Genomic DNA, 19,784 nt, shown 5'->3' with positions numbered 1-19,784 from the left:
TTTAGGTCTTCCCGCTTAGTTAATGTTAACATCCACATAAACTAATACATCTTTTTTTATTATGACCAAACATAAATTTGCGCTGGAGAGACCTAAGGTTAATAAATTCTGTAAGTTTGAATTTTTATTTCATGGTATCTAATGCCTTAACTAATGTGAAACTTACTGTTACCTTTTGAAATATATTGTATGTTGAGAAAACAAACCAAAAGTTTGATGGTTTATCTAAATATTCATCCAATCTTAACCCCTTTATCATCATCATTATTATTATAATGTCTCTCAGAAAACCTCTCAGAGCCATTCCATTGTAGTCCTTAAAGTCTGTTAATTTATGCCATTATCCTTTTTAATATCTTTTATACCATGGTGATTTAATAATTTTGAACTGGGCAAAAACAATTTGCTCAAATGTCTTTGGATCAGAAGTAATGGATGCTTGCAGTTGTTCTTGCTGTGAGTTTGGAGTCTGTTTATTATCTTATTTCTCTCTAATTAGTTGTAATTCAACCCCACTTCTTTCGCTTTTTCATTCTCTGGTGGTACACAGAGAAAAATCCTGCTGATCACTGTTCCTTTTCTGTGTGTTATCTGCAGCCTTGCCTGCTCGTGTCCATGTACAGTAATGGAATTTCGTTGGGAAATTTACCAGACCTCTAGATGGGCTTCAGCACTTCACATAGAAAGGCAGCCAAGGTTTTCTTTTTTTTTTTAGTGTGGCTCTTAACTGCCCATTCTCAAATCAATGCACACTTCCCCCCTTGTCTGACCAAAGGTAGACACTCATAACTACGTACACTAAAGTACATTCTTTTTATTGAAGGGATAGTTTACCCAATTAAAATTGTTTTTAACGAAATCTGAGATTTCTGTCCAAATATGATAAACAAAAGGCTCAATCATGCTTGTTTGATGCATAATTATTAATAAGGTTAAGTCTCGTGTTTCATACCAGCACATTTGAGCTTCTGTTTACCATATTTGAGTGCTCTATGTACGTTCGCTGATCAAAGTTTATATGTGTAAATAAAATCCTAAATTAAATCTGTTCATTATATAAAGCAATCGTGTCTCTTCAGAAAACTTGGATTAAACCGCTCGATTCATGTGGATTTATTTTATGATCATTTTGAAGCATGAGAGTTTTGGGTTAATAGACTTTCAATGAAGGGACAGACAATTTCATAAAAAAATATCTTCATTTGTGTTCATAAGATGAACAAAAAGTCTTATTGGTTTGTAGCGACGTGATGTTCATGTAACTGCTGCTCAGCAGGACCTGTTTTGCCTTGAAGCTGGACGTTCTACCCATCAGACCCTGACTAAGAAGTTTGCTTCAATTAGCATGTGTCCTATTCAGAAATATGCATCGCTGAAGCCAACACTGGGAATAGTAGGCTAGCTGCTTCCGTTTCCCCTAAAGGAGGAAAGAGGCAACACGGCTCCTGCTGTCTCTGGAGCGATCTGCCCCATATGTGCAGGGAAATGTCACTGCCTCTGCGGAGCGCTCACTGGATCACTTGCCCCGGCAGGAAGTACGTGTCACCTGACCCCACTGCTGCTACTTCACACTTCCCTCAGGGAGCGAATGTCTTTTGCACAGACCTACACTTAAAGGACATTATGCAAAACTTCTCAAAGCTTCACCTTCCTTTAGTCCGTGGGTTTGGAATTAAAACATTTCTCGGAATTGGTCCTGAATTTAATAAGCAAACTTCACACTAACAGTCCCTATATATTTCATTTCAACATTTCATTTCATTTCATTTCATTATTTCATTGCATTGCATTGCATTTATTTAGATAATCGTTCATATATATTAAAAAATGTATAATAAATTCCCACAATTTAAAGGTGATATTTTACCCTGTTTGCACATTATTTTTGATGTTTTATTTTTGGTTATAAATAGTGGGGCAGAAATTACTTTAAGTACTCAAAATAGTTTTTATTCATTTCATAATAGTCTACAGTTACAGTAAAACTTTAGCCCAAAGTATACTTTTTTTAAGTGTACGCTAGCATATTATGCGTGCAGTCAAACTTGTAGCCTTTCAAAGTATTCTCCATTTAATAGCATATGTGAACACAGACAGATGACACATGCACTCCAGAAACTTTCGTCTTTGTCCAGTGTCTGCGGTGTTTTTCTCCAGAAGTTATGACCGATAAAAATGTCTTTCGTTGCATCCGAGATAAAATACTTCCCTACTATATAGTATGCGAAGCACACTACGCCAAAAGAGTAGTATGTTGTCCGGATACATAGTATTCGAAATACAGTAGGCGAAAAGTCCCCAAATAACCTAGTACTTCCACCGAGATCCTGAAGTGCGCATTCGATTGACACTTCACACGGAAGGGGATTTATGAATGGAAGTGAAGCAGCGCAACTGTTTGTTGTTTGTTGTGGTTGTTCATGTGACATTAACAACATGGCGGATGTAGTACGTCCAAATTTCCATCATACTACCCATATTCATAATAAATAGACTCTATTTAGTATGAATTTAATAGAGCATACTTTTTGTAACGGTCGCAGAGTAAATTCAAATGTAGTACCTACTCAGTACGCGGTTTCGGTCGCATCGTTTGTTTTCCTCTAAACTAAGTTGCGCCTCACACAAGTGCTTGTCAATGCGGGCGTCTGTTATTGTTGCAGTTTCCGGCATTTTGTTGTTGTTTCACCTCTTTAGTTTCATTTATAACAGTGCAAAACAAATTTAATGTACATGTGCCACCTGCGCGTACAATGTAAAGTTTGGGCTTTACTGTGATGGTATCAGATGATAATACCATGGTACTGTATGTTTTACATTTACATAACAAGGTTTTTACCTCAAAGAATAACATGTTAATGAAATCACGGTCGATTCCAAAATGTTCCACTTTGTACTGTTTTGTAAGTAAATGTACTAAGTGACCTTTCATCTTGTAAATGCGATTATTGGTGCCTGCACCCAGCTTGGGCTGTTCAGTTTAATGGCGAATTACACAAGTTAAAATATTTATATCTGCCCCTCTATGTGGGAGTAAAAGGAGTGTGTTGATAGTGTCAGTGGGAGAGAACAAGGAAAAACCGTAAAAAAACTTTTAATGAGCCTGCAGCTTCCATCATTAAGCAAGCAGTCACAACAAAGTGACTTTGTTCTCTTCCACTCTCCTCCATCTCTCATAATCTGTCTCTCCCTCTCTCTTCCTCCTTGTCTCGCTCTCCGCTCGCACACACACACATTTATAGAGCAGAGCCAGAGATCAAGGTCAGCTCAGATGGAGTCGAGCCAGAAGCCCCCCCACAAGCATTATGGGTGATTGCCTTCTCGTGTCACCCATCAGCTGAGATCACATCACTTCCAATAAGTTAGCAGAATTTCAGATATTCAGTCTCCGTCTGTTACTTTTGTCTTTCCCCTATTTGTTTATCTCCTCCTTTTTCTTTTTCAGCAACAAATAAATGTCTTTGAAATGAAGAAGGCCCTTGCTCAATACCTCTTGGCTTTTAAATAAGCTGAGCTAAAATAACAGCTAAACATTACCGGGTTGAGAAAGAAAGTTTAGATGAGGGGCGTGAATCTCTCCATCAGCAGTTGGAAGGGAAAACCACAGCGATACATCAGGGGTCTGATGCTTTCTGAATGCTAAAGAGAGCTCAGTGCTTTATAGGCACTATATACATAAGCGCCTGACCCTCTCCGTCGTCTTATGCATGATTAAACAAGCATCCAATGCTTCGATTTGAAGCTTTCATGAGGAATGGGTGTGAATTTTTATATGTAACTGCGTTATTAGAGGTGTTTTCTGAGACATGTGTCAGTTACTTTTGCAAACCCCTAATTCTTCGGGTAAAAACGTACTTTATGCAAGTACTCAAATACAGATGCAAATACTTGGTGCATGGTTCCGTTTGGGCCTACTTGCAATGCATTCTTAAGGAGGGTGTGAATTTTTAATCTTTTCATTTTAAGTGTCCATTTTAGTCGTCTTAAAATGTCCAGGAGAGGAAAACTCCATGTACTTTTTAATATTTTGTCATTTTCACTGAAGAATATAATTTTATATAATTTTGAATTATATTATATTATATTATTTAGTGCTTTCAAATTGATTAATCACGATTAATCACATCAAATATAAGTTTTTGTTTACATAATACGTATATATGTGTGTGTGTATATATAAATATACTAATACATATATTATATAGATTTGACTGCACTAATTACATTATATGGGATTACATTACATTATATTACATTAGAAATTCCCACCATTTAAAGGTGATGTTACATTTTAACCTGTTTTTAAAAAGCCTACAATACCATGGTATTGTGTTTTCCATTACATACAAGAGTTTTTACATTTTACTCGAAGGAATAACATGGTAATGAAATCATAGTAGATTCCAAAATGTTGTACACATTTTGCACAACCCTTTTTCATCAACATGAATGAATTAGCTGAATAACTGTCATATTTACACGCTCACCTTGTCCCCATCTCTGTGTTTTCCCTCAACAGGCGAGGACTTTGCAGTGGTTCAGCAGGAAATAATCATGATGAAAGACTGCAAGCACTCTAACATTGTGGCCTATTTTGGTAGTTACTTAAGGTATAGTAATGACCACTTTCCTGACCACACTTTTACTGTTCTCCGCTCTTTTACTTTTCCTTTACTTACCCTTTCTTTCACTCGCTCCCCTCCTGCTCTGTCAGTTCCTATTCCTGTCTAAGGCTGTTGAGTTGACACTGTGCTCTGTTGGCCGGGTCTCACAGCTGCACTGCAGGAACAGCCACCTCGGTGTCTGATAACTGTACAACCTGTGCCTACGAATAGTGTTTAAGCAAGGTAGATCTCATTTGATTTTGGTGGCAAAAAGCAGGACTTTAACACCGACAGTATGATGTTTTCTCAAAGTTTGGTGTTACATGACACCTTCATCGCCCACCAGGGATCTACAATCTTTTAGTTTCAAGACTAGAAATAATTTAAGCTAAAATTATAAAATAAATCATTTCAATGCATCCCTCAGTTTGCAAACAAACCGAAAATAGAAATGTGAAGGTTGTAATTTCTTCTGGCTAACTTGGCGAATGTCTTGTTTTGCTTTAGCGACTATTCATGTTTATCTCTGTGAACATGTTTTATTACATTAGTCTCATATAAACATGTATAAGCTAATGTTAAAGTCTTCTGGTCATAATATGGCTATACAATTTGAAATACCAGTCAAATATTTGGGGTCAGTAAGATTAAAAAAAAATATATTATTTTTAACAATGAATATGATAATGCGGCACTGAAGACAAAGTAATGATGCTGAGAATTCAGCTTTGTCATCACAGAATAAATTACATTTTAAAATATTTTACAATAGAAAATTTATTTTAAATATTAATAATATTTCATAATATACTGTTTTCGCTGTCATTTGGATCAAATAAATGCAGCCTTGAGCATAAAACACATCTTTAAAAAAAACATTTAAAATATCTTACTGACCACAAACTTTTTAACCATATATATTAATTCTGAAGTTTGAACAAATTGGATGTTACTGTGCAGTGAAATATCTGAAAACGCCACTTGAATTACCCATTATAAAATCCTTTTATTGTGGTCTTCCCCATAGCTGAAGGCAACTTAAGTGGTTTGTCTTTGGTAGGCAGTATATCTCTTAAATATTAGTCTAGACATTAGGCACCTTGAGAAGTGGAGAAGGGTGTTTTTGTTAAAAGCAGGGTGCTTGTGAGTTATGACTGTCTCCTACTTGCTGTGTCATGACCAGCATGAAAAGTGTGCATCCTTCCACTCTCCCTATGGGGCTGCCAGGGGACTATTTCGAGACGCATCGATTGAAATATAATTTGTTGGTGTTTTTCTTTCTCTGGCTTTTCAGGAGAGATAAATTATGGATATGTATGGAATACTGTGGGGGAGGCTCATTGCAAGACATATATCACGGTAAGATACACCAAACAAAGGTAAACAATCAACTGCTAACTCTGACTCACTCAGTGGTCAGTATTTCAATGCTGTGCAATATCTCCTTTCCATTCATTATTTAAAGGAATATTTTGCCCAGAAATGACAATTCTGTCATCATTTATTCATCCTCACTTATTTCCAAACCCATATGAGTTTATTTATTCTGTAAAACACAACATGATTCATATTGAATAGTCTTCATGGTCAATTTTCTTTCCATACATTTCTTTTCCATGAGGCTTTCGAGCTTCTAAAACGATGCAAAAGCACCATAAAAAGATTGCAAAAGTGACCCATATGACTTTTAAGTCAAAGAGCGACCTGTACTTTGTTCCGAATGTCTTTTTTTGCATTCCAAATGAGAAAAACACACATAATTTTAAATTTTTGGGTGAACTATTCCTCTAAAGGTCCCAGTGTAAACAATGTTGATACGATGTTTGCAATGGTTTGAAAGTTCTTCTCGTTTCCAATGCCAGTTTTTACATAAATAGACTTTCCTCTCCTACAATTAACAATCTGATTCTTGACAGATGGCCTAAATATACAAATCTTTCCTTACGTTGCTGGAAAGCGTCCCTCTGTATGTTCCCAGGTGATAAATTTAGCAGAGCTCAGTAGAGTGGCCTGTCAGATCATTAGAGCTCATTTTCACGGCAGCTGTCGGCAGTTCTGTGATTCTCTCTGAGCCTCTGCGTGGGGGGGTAGATGGTGTTATGCCACTAACGTGTTAGCTTAGTGCCCAGCTTCACATCCCACGTTATCTGCCCCCCGCTGCCACGGTTGCACTCGGCTGTAGGGTCGCAGGCCTGAATACGGCTCCAGTCTTCCCACACACAACACATAACGACATACAGAACACATGAATCAAGTTCTGCTTGGACATTTGAACTCCCTTGCTATATTACCATTCCCATTCGGGACACGATCACACTTGAGTTGATCACCTCCCAATTTACACATCATTCCCTTCACCCATCTCTACCTGAATTCACCCAAAAATTTATATGATTTAATATGAACAATTATCATACAGTATTATACATGTTTGGTATCATTTGAAATGGTCTTTCGACTGGTACAAAGATCTCATTCCCACAGAAGTAAACCAAAAAGGTAATAAGGTGTGGAGAGCAAACATTCGCTCTCATTTAATGATGCACAGATATCATTAAAACCTTTTCATTTATGGAGTCAGATAAAATAACGATGTAATACATATGAAAAAAAGGTATTTCATTTAATCTTGTTGTGTTGCGTAAAGGGAAAGACAGTAACACGCAGAGACCTTCACCCGTCCAAACCCCCATTTGGACCGATAAATGGGGCTTACATGTTTTTAAATAACTCTCTGAACTAGTAAATGATCAAGTTAAGGATGTTTTGAGGTAAAAAAAAAAAAAAGGATATACTGGACATTTCTGCTGAATGGATGATAGCCTCTACACCTGTTTGGACGTAATTAAAGAGCAAACATTGTAAGAATTTGTCTTTAATGCACTCTTTATTCTTTTATCTTTACATATGTCAAACACATATTTTACAGAGGATGCAATATATACACTTTCGTTTAAGAAATGAATACTTTCTATTCAGTAAGGATACATTTAGTTGATCAAAATCACAGTAAGAATTTATAATGTTATAAAAAACGATTAAAATTAAAGCTATTCTTTTGAACTTTCTATTCATCATTGAATTCTGAAAAAAGTATCATGGTTTTCACAAAAATATTGTGCAGCACAACTGTTTTCAATATTGAAATACTTGAGCACTAAATCAGCATTTTTTATGATTTCTGAAGGATCATGTGACACTGAGTAATGATGCTGAAAATTCAGCTTTGTATCACAGGATGTGTTAGAAAACAGTTATTTTAAATTGTAATGATATTTCACAGTATTAATGTTTTACTATATTTTGATCAAATAAATTCAGTCTTATTGAGCACAAGAGACTCATTAAAAAATCTTACCAAACTTCATAAAAAATATTTTAGTCAATGTGAAATCAAAATGGATTTTATTTAATTTGACAACTTATCTGTTGTTTGCCTACTAGTTTCTCAGTAGCCTACCAAGCGCGCTATTTGAGCGAAGTGAACATAAGTCAGCAATAAAATTAAAAGAAATATCTGATCATCTTCTATAACGCAGTTGGAACGAAAATGGAACGGTTAAGCAACGAGAAAGGTTTGGCCCAACAGTGGAGAAGCGGCTTTGAAGTATTTCATCACTGGTTTAACATACTAAAACAACTTTCCTTTTCTGATGACATCACCATGCCCTCTTAATTTTCAACCTATCACGTTACCACTATTTACAGTCCAGTCATGTCTTGCCATTTTTTTCTCTGAATATCTGGTTTCACATTTAGAAAACATCACTTTACAGAAGTAACACGGGTTGCGGACACCATTTCATAAATTTAAGACCCTTCTGCTGTCTCTTTCTCTCTGTTCCTTCAGCTCACTTAGTATTGGCTCTTTCCGATTAGCACATTTCCTGTTTTTGTGATATTTTAATCAGCAATAAAAGTCTCTATTGACTTCAAAAAGATTAACTTCTCTGTCAGAGGCTTCAAACGGTCAAAAAATCCTACATCGTTATGGACAACAGACAGATGAGCATCTCAGGCGCCTTTTGAATTTTCTTTGCTAAAGTTTCAACATCTGTTATTTTCATCAGTAGTCCATTTAGAGTTGTAGAGTAATTCAACTCTATATTTTGTCAGGTTGGAAACGTGTAATCGGTCACATTGGGTTCTTGATAATCTCGTCCTTGGTCTGATGGATGAAACCCATTAGTGGTGCTTTTGTTAAACTGTCATTCCAGTGTGGTACGGGAAGGATCAATGTTATATATGTTCTCTTGGTTTAAACAAGTTCAGGCTTAAGATAACTACTCTGCATGCCTCATTGCTCAACTGATGTGTTTGCACTTTTGTACACACTTTTATATTGGTCGGATCATTTCATGTAAGATGTTTTGGCAAATATTCTAGAAGGGATTTTTCAGATGTACTTTGTAGATTACATTAGTGCTAAATGTACACTAAATATGTCTCCACAGTTACTGGGCCTCTAACAGAATCACAGATAGCATATGTAACAAGAGAAACCCTTCAGGTAAGCCATTTTTACCGGACTCTGTTTTGACAACTGAAGCAATCTGCTGTGACCATGAAAGCTACTTTTGAATTTTTAATGGTAGACATGTTTGCCGATATTTCATACTTCTTGTTCTGTCTCTTTAAAGGCAGTTTTGTAAATGTGTTTTTGAGATGATTATGAATTAAAGTGAGTTTTAATCATGGCTTTCATTTCAGGGTTTATATTACCTACACAGCAAAGGAAAGATGCACAGAGACATAAAGGTAATGTCATTTACTTCTGATTGATTTTAGCTTTTGTGTGTCTAAATGAAAGGCTCCTTTCAGTGGCAAGGAATTGATTGATTTAATTGTTCTCAAATGCCAAGAAAAAGTTGCAAATCAAATACAAAAATATATGTTTTGCCTTGCAATGAAAAACTGTTGTTTTTCACAAGGTAGATCAATGATTATTTTTATAAATCTGTTTGGTGTCGCTGACGGCACAGAAATTACACACATCAGCTTTAATGATTCGTCGTTATTTTTAGGAAATGATTCCTTTAATAATTCTGCCATTATTTTGCAATTATGTATGGTGCTGCCAGTGGTGCAGAAAGAATTAGTTTAGATTAGTTGCTTCAAGGATTGTATTTCATAGTTTTAATAAAGCATACACGTATTTAAAACAATCCATCCTTCTAAATATGAAATATTTTGCAATAAATTAATTTAAAAGTTTGGGGCCGGTATAAGGTCTTTTGAATGTTTTTGAAAGAAGTCTATTATGCTCAGCAAGGCTGAATTTTATGAAATATTATTTAAATATTAATACATTTTAAAGCGTAATTTATTCCTGTGATGGCAAAGCTGAATTTTCAGCAGCCATTACTTCAGTCTTCATTCTCAAGACATTTTATTATCATCAATTTTGAAAAAAATAAACGTGGTTTATGATGGTTCTTTGATGAATAGAAAGTTCAAAAGAGCAGCATTCATATGATATAGAAATCTTTTGTAACATTATAAATGTATTTATAAAATAAATAAAAGTATTCATTTCTTTAAGAAAAAATACTGACCCCAAACAAGCTGTGTCATTTCTCATATACATTGTCACTGTAAAACAGTAAATAAAACTAAGCGCTCATTACATCTAAAATTCATGCATCTCATGTATACCATGACTGTTTAAAAAATGCCCTTGAAGTAAACCCCTTAGTACCTTTTAATGGTGATTTGGTGAAGCCAGATGTGCAATCACTGGTAAAGCAAAAGAAAATGTGTTACCTGACCAGAGCGAGGTGAAATTAGTATGACTCAGATGGTGCTTTCACATGTCTGATCATAGATGAAAGCAGGTGTTGAAAGAGATTTTATAGGGGGAAAAAAATAGATTCTGAAGTCCATCAGGTTAATTTTTCATTTCATCTTACAAACCCACCAGTAAAACGTTCAATAATGTGTTATGATTGCAGATGTATAATGCTATACAGTATAATGCTGTATTATATTATAGTGTCATTTCATGAAGTGTTTTTCCATTTGAAATAGGGTGCCAATATTTTATTGACGGACAATGGTTATGTCAAGCTAGGTAAGAAAACATTTTTTTCCCCATTGTGATAAATGTAGGGTAAATGAAGTAAACCATGTTACCAGTTCAAATCATTAAAAATGTGTAAATAGCTTTGTATTTGTGACTGTGAGCATCACCTCATGTTGTCACGTTTGATCTGCTGTGGCATTACACAGTTCTCAAATTTCATAATTCATAAGACATAATTAAGTGGTAGTGTGAGCTGCACACAACTCGCATGAGAGGTGTTTGTGGGATTGTAGTAAAGATGATCTTTGTTTCTTTTTCTCCGCAGCTGATTTTGGTGTATCTGCTCAGATCACAGCCACACTAGCAAAAAGAAAATCGTTTATTGGGACTCCTTATTGGTACACAGAAGTTTTTTTTCTAGCTTTGTTGTGCCATACACCTTACAATCATACGTGCATGCAATAAATTATATATAATAATAATAATTTATAATAGTTATTTTTTATAATTATAATAAATGCGGTTTCTACGACCGCAAATTTGTGAAAAATTACTCTTAAAGGGATAGTTCACCCAAAAATGAAAATTCTGTCAGTATTTACTCGCCCTCATGTTGTTCCAACCCCGTAAGACCTTCGTTCATCTTCGGAACACGAATTAAGATATTTTTGATGAAATCTGAGAGCTGGATCACTCCTTCATACTAGTCCATAGGCTTCTTCAGGGATTGAACTTGCCGGCCTCGAAAAGTTATTAAAGACATCGTTAAATTGTCCAAGTGACTACAATGGCTCAATCTTAAGTTTATCAAGCGACTAGAAAACTTTTTGTGCGCAAAAAAAAAACTAAAATAACGACTTTATTTCAACTATTCATTTCCTTCTCTGTGGGGCTCGAGTCAGTTCACTACTTTAACAGCGTAAGCTTCTGTTGTTGTACGTCACACGCATCACACACATGACCAGCGTCGGCCAATAGTGAGCCTACGTGTGACGTAGCTCTACGCAATCACACTACGTTAACTGACTAGAGGCCCAAAGAGAAGGAAATGAATAGTTGAAATAAAGTCGTTATTTTTGTTTGTTTTTGCGCACAAAAAGTATTCTCGTCGCTTGATAAACTTAAGATTGAGTCACAGTAGTCACTTGGACTATTTTAACGATGTCTTTAACTTTTCGAGGCCGGCACGTTCTAATCCCTGAAGAAGCCTATGGACTAGTATAGAGGAGTGATCCAGCTCTCATATTTCATCAAAAATATCTTAATTCGTTTTCTGAAGATGAACAAAGGTCTTACGGGGTTGGAACAACATGAGGGCGAGTAAATACTGACAGAATTTTCATTTTTGGGTGAACTATCCCTTTAAATGACTGTTTAATTAATACAAAAATGTTCACCAGTTGTAAACCCTTCATGTTATGTAATATAAATGTTAAACCTCATATCCTTATGTTAAATAGTAAAAAAATCCCATATTATTTTTTCAGCTACCTGAAATGATTTTTAAAAAGAGACTTTTCACAGTTGAGTTTTAAAAAAACACATTTAATCTTTTATAATTCAGTAGTTTCCTACATGGCCACAGAAGCCTTTTCCACAGCTTATGAAACTATCAGGTTAGAAATGTTCCTAAACATACTGTGAGTGATGATGTGGTCTGTAACCCATGATAACAGGATGGCCCCAGAGGTGGCCGCTGTGGAGAGGAAAGGAGGCTACAATCACCTGTGTGACATCTGGGCTGTGGGCATCACCGCCATTGAACTGGCCGAACTACAACCTCCCATGTTTGACCTTCATCCAATGAGGTGAGGGATTAAACAGCAGTATGGATCTGTTCCAATTCAAATAGAGCTGTTTTTTTTAGGCTGTACAGTTCAAAAAAATGACTGTGGTGGTGATGGCTTATATACCATAATACTGAAAGATTGCCATATTATTTCACAGTTCTGGTTTAACCCAGTTCTTCCACTTAACCCTTAATTAGTGTTTGGGGTCCAGCTGACCCCACTAGACTTTTCCTTCATTTTTAAAAAGTGTTACCTTCATCTCAGGGGCATGAGACTCTGTATCATACTCAGACTTATCCTAAATAATCTATCTAAATGCACACCAAAAAATCTGGGCTTGATTTGGTTGGTCTAATGGTGTGTAAAAATGTTGTTACAGCTTAAGGTGTTTGGGGTCTTTTGACCCCACAGTGAAAATTTAAAAAAATATTTATTTTTTACATTTTCTTTGTCAAAAAAATACAAATAAATTCAGTATAAATCTAAAAATTTCTACATTTAAATCAAGGTCTGGTCCTAGAGCATAAACATAAAGTGGAACGACTCTCTCTCTCTCTCTCTCTCTCTCTCTCTCTCTCTCTCTCTCTCTCTCTCTCTCTCTCTCTCTCTCTCTCTCTCTCTCTCTCTCTCTCTCTCTCTCTCTCTCTCTCTCTCTCTCTCTCTCTCTCTCTCTCTCTCTCTCTCTCTCTCTCTCTCTCACTCACACACACACACACACACACACACAGACAGACAGACAGACAGACAGAGTTGTCTGGGGCATTCTTTTTAGATTTTGGCAAAAAAAAAATCTGACATAAATTGGTGCTGTTGTTTTGTATTATAATGGTTTTATTTACTTTTTAAAATTCATCTCTTCTAAAAAAATAAGTAATTTGTGATAAATAATCTTCTGAAATAAATAGTATGTGACTAAAGTCATGTCTTTTAGTGGTGACTTTTAGTGTTATGATAATTTGCAATTTTCTATCCCTAACACATAGAGCAATGTCCAAAAACAATTTAGATTTAATTAAGATTATCATTTAAGTGATTTTTCCATAAAAAAAAAAAACAATTCTGCTTGTGACATCAACCCATTTTCTCTCTCTCTAGAGCTCTGTTTTTGATGACGAAAAGCAACTTTCAACCCCCCAAATTAAAAGACAAAGTTAAATGGTAAGTGATAATTACATTTTCAGGCGCAGATTATGTTTCCTGGGTGTGTAAAACACTTGATACCAAGAGAGATTTCAGTGTCAGTGAGTTGCAGTATGTTTTTTTTAAATGCCCTATTCTTTAATATCATTAATCACCAATGAAATTTGGGCCATGCACTCTCATTTGCCCTGAACAGTTACTTTTATGCATTTTGATATGGTTGGATTTGACATTCTCTTATCTTGGCTAATTATGAATCTGCTCAGGTCTTCTGCCGAATAGTTTCATCTCCATTACCTTGCAGCTCTGTTAAATCACATTAGCTTAATTACATTTAAAGCTAACAAACTGCACGGCCTCGCGGTTGAAATGCTTGTTACGTGTAAGATTTATGGAGACTCTTCTTTATGTTCTGGAGGACCAACAATTTCCACAATTTTGTGAAATTGGCGTTGACGAAAAATCCAAAGAAACGTCCACCGGCTGACAAGTTGTTGCAGGTAGGAGAGGCTTTTTGCATTTTGTGTTTCTCAGTTTAATAATGTTTGCATTAGTTCATATTTTGGATTTTGAATTAAATTCGTTACATTTATTGTATAATTAATTATATTTATACATTTTATAATTTTCTTTTTAAATTTGATTTAATTCTAAGACAAATGACAAATCTTTAAAGAACACCTAACATTGCCATTTCAATGGTCTCTACCCAGCATCCCTTGGTGTCCCAACCATTGAGTCGTATTTTGGCAATTGAGCTGCTGGATAAAGCGAACAACCCCGACCACTCGTCCTACACAGACCTGGATGATGACGACCCAGAGCCGGAGGTACAGTATATCTCTCCCTGTGTGATTCTCAATGTTATCACAGCTATCACTTCAAGAATGATGGCCCCATCGGGACTATTATTCACAAACAGAGCCCAGAAAATGCCAGCTGATCGAACTGACAACGTTAGCCTCTCAATCCCAAGAGCGGGGATGTCAGTTTGATGAGCCCCGTGTGTTTATATCTTCAATACCTCAACCGTTTTATTGCGATGATATTTTTCACGGGCTTATTTTCTTTATTATTAGGCTGTAATGGTTGTTTTAAAGCCCCTCATTCGTTTCGATTGTCTCTAAAGTTAGGTTTATATGCAGGCGTCTCTTACAGTTGTGCTACGGTTTCTTCTGATAAAGATTTGTGAAATCTTTTGGCCTGTTCTAAAGTCCCCCAGCGAGAATGGCTTTTAAAACTTTTTAAGGACATCGTTGTCCTTCATTTCATCTCTCCTGTTCTACCCATTTCCCCAAGCATCAATTCATGCTCACTTCCTCTCTTATTCATTTTTCCCCCTCTCCTGCTCTTGAAGTTTAAATACAGAGGGTTGTTTTTACCAGTGTCTCCTCTCTCCCGGCGAGTCCTTCGCTTTGCAGCTCGCAGAAAGGTATCAGGGGTGTGTGTGTGTGTGTGAACATCTGGAAATGTTTTGATTGCCGGTAGTAAGTGTTAATTTTGTGTTTATGACTATAATGGCTTTATGTGTGTTGTTAATTTATTTTCTCATAAGTCACTAATTTTCTTTTCTTTTTTAACCTAGACAAACATTTGTGCATGATGTGTGTTTTCTTGTTTGCTCGAATAGCTGTGTGTTCGTGTGTGTATAAGTGCTTGAGTTACCCAGGCATGCCCAAGGATGTTTTAGGGAGTTTTGCGCTCTTGTCGGATTTGGGATCGGAGTGTTGATCCCTCAAGGGGTCGGTTTTGGAAACGGAAGCTCAGTTCAAAAGCTGAATTTGGATCCGTTGACAAAAGATTTTTTGTCTGGCCTCTTTGTGCTAAGGTTTGCTTCAAGGGTTTAACAGAACATCAACATCAAAGAGCTTTTAGAGAAATTTCTTTCGTCATGAAATGCAAATAATGTTCAATATTGGGGTGAATCTTGTGAAAAATGTCAAGAGCATGTCAAGGTCATATTTAACTCTTAAATATAAAGAAAATAATAATGAATAAAAAAGTGCATTATATTATATTCATTTAAATGAATATTATTTTTTATTCTTATTTTATTTTTTGAGTTTGGTTGTAATTGTCATTATTTTCATTGACATTTATATTGTACAATATTAATGAGAATGATGCCTTGACAGTCATTTAAAAAAAAATCTAAATATTTTTAATTAAAATAAAATAAATATAATTGAAATACTTTTATATATGGAAATATTAGGCTTATAGATTATATAATTGTTAATTTTATTTTGTTAATTAATCCTTTATATCATACTTAAAAAATAAAAGTTTTTTTAGGACCACTTTTAAGTTTATAATTCATAGATGATTCTCATTTTCTAATGTATTAATCATGTATTAATAATGTATTAATAATGTAGAATCATGTCCAGGCACAATCATAAAAAAAATCACATTTAAAACCAGCTTAAAGAGAAAACAAATACATATATAAATACATGTAATCATATAAATATGAATCTTTATATAATTGTTGTTTTTTTTTTGTTTTTTTTTGTTGATTTTGCGTGTTAATTTTTCAATTGTTTGTTTTTTTGGTGTGAGATATGAGCTAGACATGTTCTTGCCTGGATTTTTCTTTTTTTACCCGTTGGTTAAATTTTATCTCAATAAAATGAACAGTCTGGATTTCTTTGAAATCTATATACTGCATAGATTTTCAGAAAGCATAGATAATATCATTCTTAGTCACTGTACCATGTGGCTCAAGTGCTAAGAGGTGTGATAGAATATTCACAGGCGTCCGCTGAGGGAAGGGCGCAGTGTTTGGCATTCTGTCTATTTCTATTTCAGAGCCCTGCTGTGTCCTTCTTGTCTGAAGGTCGTGCGTCTGTTCCTCTGTCTTATCTCTCCTCATCACATCTACTTCAGCCCTGCTGGCGTGAAACTAAAGTGAAGGATGTCCTTCAGTGACCATTTAGTTTCCTGGACCCTGTTCAGGACTCAAATGTTTGCGTGTTTTTATGTGTTCTGTGTTTCCATATGCACATGCATGTGTGAGTCTGTGTTTATGTGTGTGTTGCTGATGGAAGGTGTTCTCTGATTCATGAATGACAGCAAACTTTTTTGGATAGCCATCAGGGACTGGGCTGTCGGACGCCCAGTAGGCCGTAATGATTTTCTCTTGGGCTGCAGTGAGACAGGACAGCAGCGTCAGACAGATAGGGATTCAGGGGGTCAGCATCATGACCCCTACTGTTATCAGAGAGTGATGCCTGGCATGTATTTTTAGCTTGTGGAGTTTGCCCTCCATTGAGTCTCTGGCGATGGCACTAAGTGATATCTGAAGTGTAAGCATTTAAGCCGCTCTTGTCTTTAATGTATTGATGTGTGCAGATTTTGCTGACGGGGTGTTTTTATCTTAACTGGGCTTCAGATCTGCTAAGAATGCCGCACTTATATGCAAGCTATCGACTAAGGGCATCTACAATCTTGACTTTTTTGGGTTTAATGTGGTTTATGTATAAAAGCCATGTCAAATCTGATTGCTTTAATAGTGATCGATCGATATGGGTTTTTCGATGGCCGATGCTGATTAAATGGAGGCAGCATAATGCTGATATATACATTATGCAATGTAATGATTGCAATTTAGGCGTACCTAAAATTGAATACCCTTAAATTAAAACACTTTTATATAATACATTTTATATAATATTCAATCAAAATTCACAAACTCAGTGGTGAACCGAGTGAAAACCATCTAGAAATGACGTTGTAATTCAAAATCAATAGAGACGCATAATAAATTATATTTTGCATATTTTAAGTAGCATTAAAACATTTTTGCATTGTCACGTTTTGTCATTTTCATGACAGTCTTTTCAGAATGATCTTTTTTTTTTTTAAAGTCACTGGTAATAAAAATAAATGTTTTTGATGAACAGGATGATTGTTTACTGTCGTAAAATAATGGACATAAATAAAATGGAAATAGATAAGTCCTTAAATAAAAAATGTAAATATTGATCATTATATACGAAGCCTGTTTTAATTAATTTAAATTGTATTATTTCATTTTATTGCGTGGACAGGATGATTATTGTTTACTGTCTTAAAATAATGGACATAAATAAAATGGAAATAAAGTCCTTTAATAAAAAAAAGGCTTCATATAATATTTTATTTTATTTTAATAAGACCCAAACATTTCACAATGTGAGATTCACCCTATGTTGGACTTTATTTAGCCACATAAACATTCACATTACCTCACAATAACCATAACAAAACACTTTAATTTGTCATTATTACTCTAAATGACCTTTAGAGATAAATTCTTCTTTATGTGCTTTATGTACTGGTGTGTATTTATTTGTGCGTGTGTGTGCGCGTGTGTGCGTGTGTGCGTGTGTGTGTGTGTGTGTGTGTGTGTGTGTGTGTGTGGTTTTTATTTCTTCTCCCTAGCCTCCAGTGTCTGTTCCACATCGGATTCGCTCAGCAAGCCGTACCAGTCGGGAAGGGAAGACTCTGTCAGAGATTAACTGTGAGTGTTTGTTGGATTTCTCCCCTGGGCAGACCTGACAGGTGCTCCGGCTCTCCTGAGCGTGGCTGAGTGAATTTCTCAGCTTCAGTTCTCTGTCTGCTGGAGTATACCAGAAATTCTCTCTCATGATCTGTCTGTCAGCATATCTGCTGGGGGATTTCTTTAGGTTCTGTAACATACCTACCAGACATCTATACTGACTTAAAGAAATGTGTGGTTTTCATGATATGTGTGAAATTAGTGTTCATGATATGATTATCTATGTTCAGACTTCAACCAGTTATATCAATGAACTGACTGATTGTCAGTATTCACTCACCCTTATGTCATTCAAAACCCATCTGTGGATATGTTTCTGTACAATACAGAAAAAGTAGGACTGTTGCTTTAAAAATGATTTGTTTTCTTACAGTCGGTCAGGTGAAGTTTGACCCTCCTTTAACAATAGAGACGAAACCGCATCATGAGCCGGTGAGTGAGCTGCTCTTCGCTTTGGGGATTTCCTGTGGTGGCAAACAATTCAACCAATCAGAACACACTTTATGCTTCTTGGTTACATCTTATTAGCTCTGTTCCAAACCCTAATGAGCTGCCTACTGCTTACATAGGCAGCTTCCTTGTAAGGAATCCAATTAATTAAAAAGTTCTACATAGGCATAACTTAGTGCGCAACACAAACAGCTCAACTCAATTGATTTCAGTAGAGTTTGGCATTAGCATGATGCTAAGCTAATGGCGTGATGCTCTGTTAAGCATAAAAATACACACATTTATTATTAAATAATACTGAAATAATGTGATTGGTCTTTTGAATTAAATAATTTTAATTGCCTTTTATAAAATTTGTTTTTTTTGTGCTTTTTTCCCGATCACATATTTTCGTAATAATCATACATAAGGTATTATTCAAAAGCTTAAACACTCAAGATTCAACATGTGAAAACTGTTTTTAAATTGGATGTTGTGTTACAATGGAAAAACTACTTTAAAACCTTTCAGAAGGCTCAATTTTAGTGATATCAATATGACTTGGTTAGACATATGCCTTTGTATTTCTAGTAAATTCCAGATTTCAATCGTATTTTGAAAAATATATATTTTGTATGAAATGTTTAGATCAGTACATTTGCTTTAGATTTGACATTTTCAGTACATTTGCTTTGAATTAAATCTTTTTTACACTTTTTTTTAAAAATGCTTTAATTTCTGCAATAATTGTCTGTGACATCTTTAAAAAGAGACCAGCCGTAGGTCTGTATTGCAAACCTTTTATGAATTACACAACCATTTAAATTCAATAATAATAGTAATAAATACAGTCATAATTTATTAATACAAATTATATGATAATAATAATAATATAAAATGTAAAAAAACAAACATAAAAACACAACACTCAAAGTTATTGTATACATTTTAGGGCTGTCAATCGATTAAAATTTTTAATCTAATTAATTACATACTCTGTAATTAATTAATCTAAATTAATCGCATTCACAATCTTACAATGTTTACATGGTACAATTTCTGGTAAGCTACGTTTTTATTATTATTGCTTGACACAAATTTCACGATTTCAATTTAATTTAATTATTGTGATTTGATGCAATATTGACTCATTTGGATAAATATTAGGTACACAAGATAGGCATTCATTTTTCTCAAGAAAAAAAAAATCTCACCCAATGCTGTAAAAATACAGAGAGCCATATCAGCTGGTAGTA

At 35.2% G+C, this 19,784-nt stretch overlaps 1 protein-coding gene across 13 annotated transcripts in view; it reads left to right on the top strand.

Annotated features, from left to right (window-relative positions):
• map4k3a (mitogen-activated protein kinase kinase kinase kinase 3a) overlaps positions 1-19,784 on the top strand; it is a 65,709-nt gene that overhangs the window by 25,861 nt on the left and 20,064 nt on the right. For 7 of the 13 annotated variants that reach the window (XM_077203730.1, XM_077203727.1, XM_077203731.1 and 4 more), the window contains exons 3-14: positions 4,520-4,610; positions 5,899-5,963; positions 9,059-9,114; positions 9,315-9,362; positions 10,632-10,674; positions 10,952-11,024; positions 12,303-12,434; positions 13,512-13,574; positions 13,975-14,056; positions 14,270-14,386; positions 17,982-18,060; positions 18,473-18,531. In XM_077203730.1, the coding sequence (XP_077059845.1) occupies positions 4,520-4,610; positions 5,899-5,963; positions 9,059-9,114; positions 9,315-9,362; positions 10,632-10,674; positions 10,952-11,024; positions 12,303-12,434; positions 13,512-13,574; positions 13,975-14,056; positions 14,270-14,386; positions 17,982-18,060; positions 18,473-18,531 (908 nt within the window). Of the gene's footprint in view, positions 1-4,519; positions 4,611-5,898; positions 5,964-9,058; positions 9,115-9,314; positions 9,363-10,631; positions 10,675-10,951; positions 11,025-12,302; positions 12,435-13,511; positions 13,575-13,974; positions 14,057-14,269; positions 14,387-14,913; positions 14,989-17,981; positions 18,061-18,472; positions 18,532-19,784 lie in introns of all 13 variants that reach the window. The other 6 variants (XM_077203729.1, XM_077203726.1, XM_077203721.1 and 3 more) reach the window with 1 other exon arrangement.

Source organism: Siphateles boraxobius, unplaced genomic scaffold, assembly GCF_051911475.1.
Source record: "Siphateles boraxobius isolate OS27281-9 unplaced genomic scaffold, OSU_SipBor_1 5, whole genome shotgun sequence".
Classification (NCBI taxonomy): Eukaryota; Metazoa; Chordata; class Actinopteri; order Cypriniformes; family Leuciscidae; genus Siphateles; species Siphateles boraxobius.
This window is presented reverse-complemented; position numbering and strand designations above follow the sequence as displayed.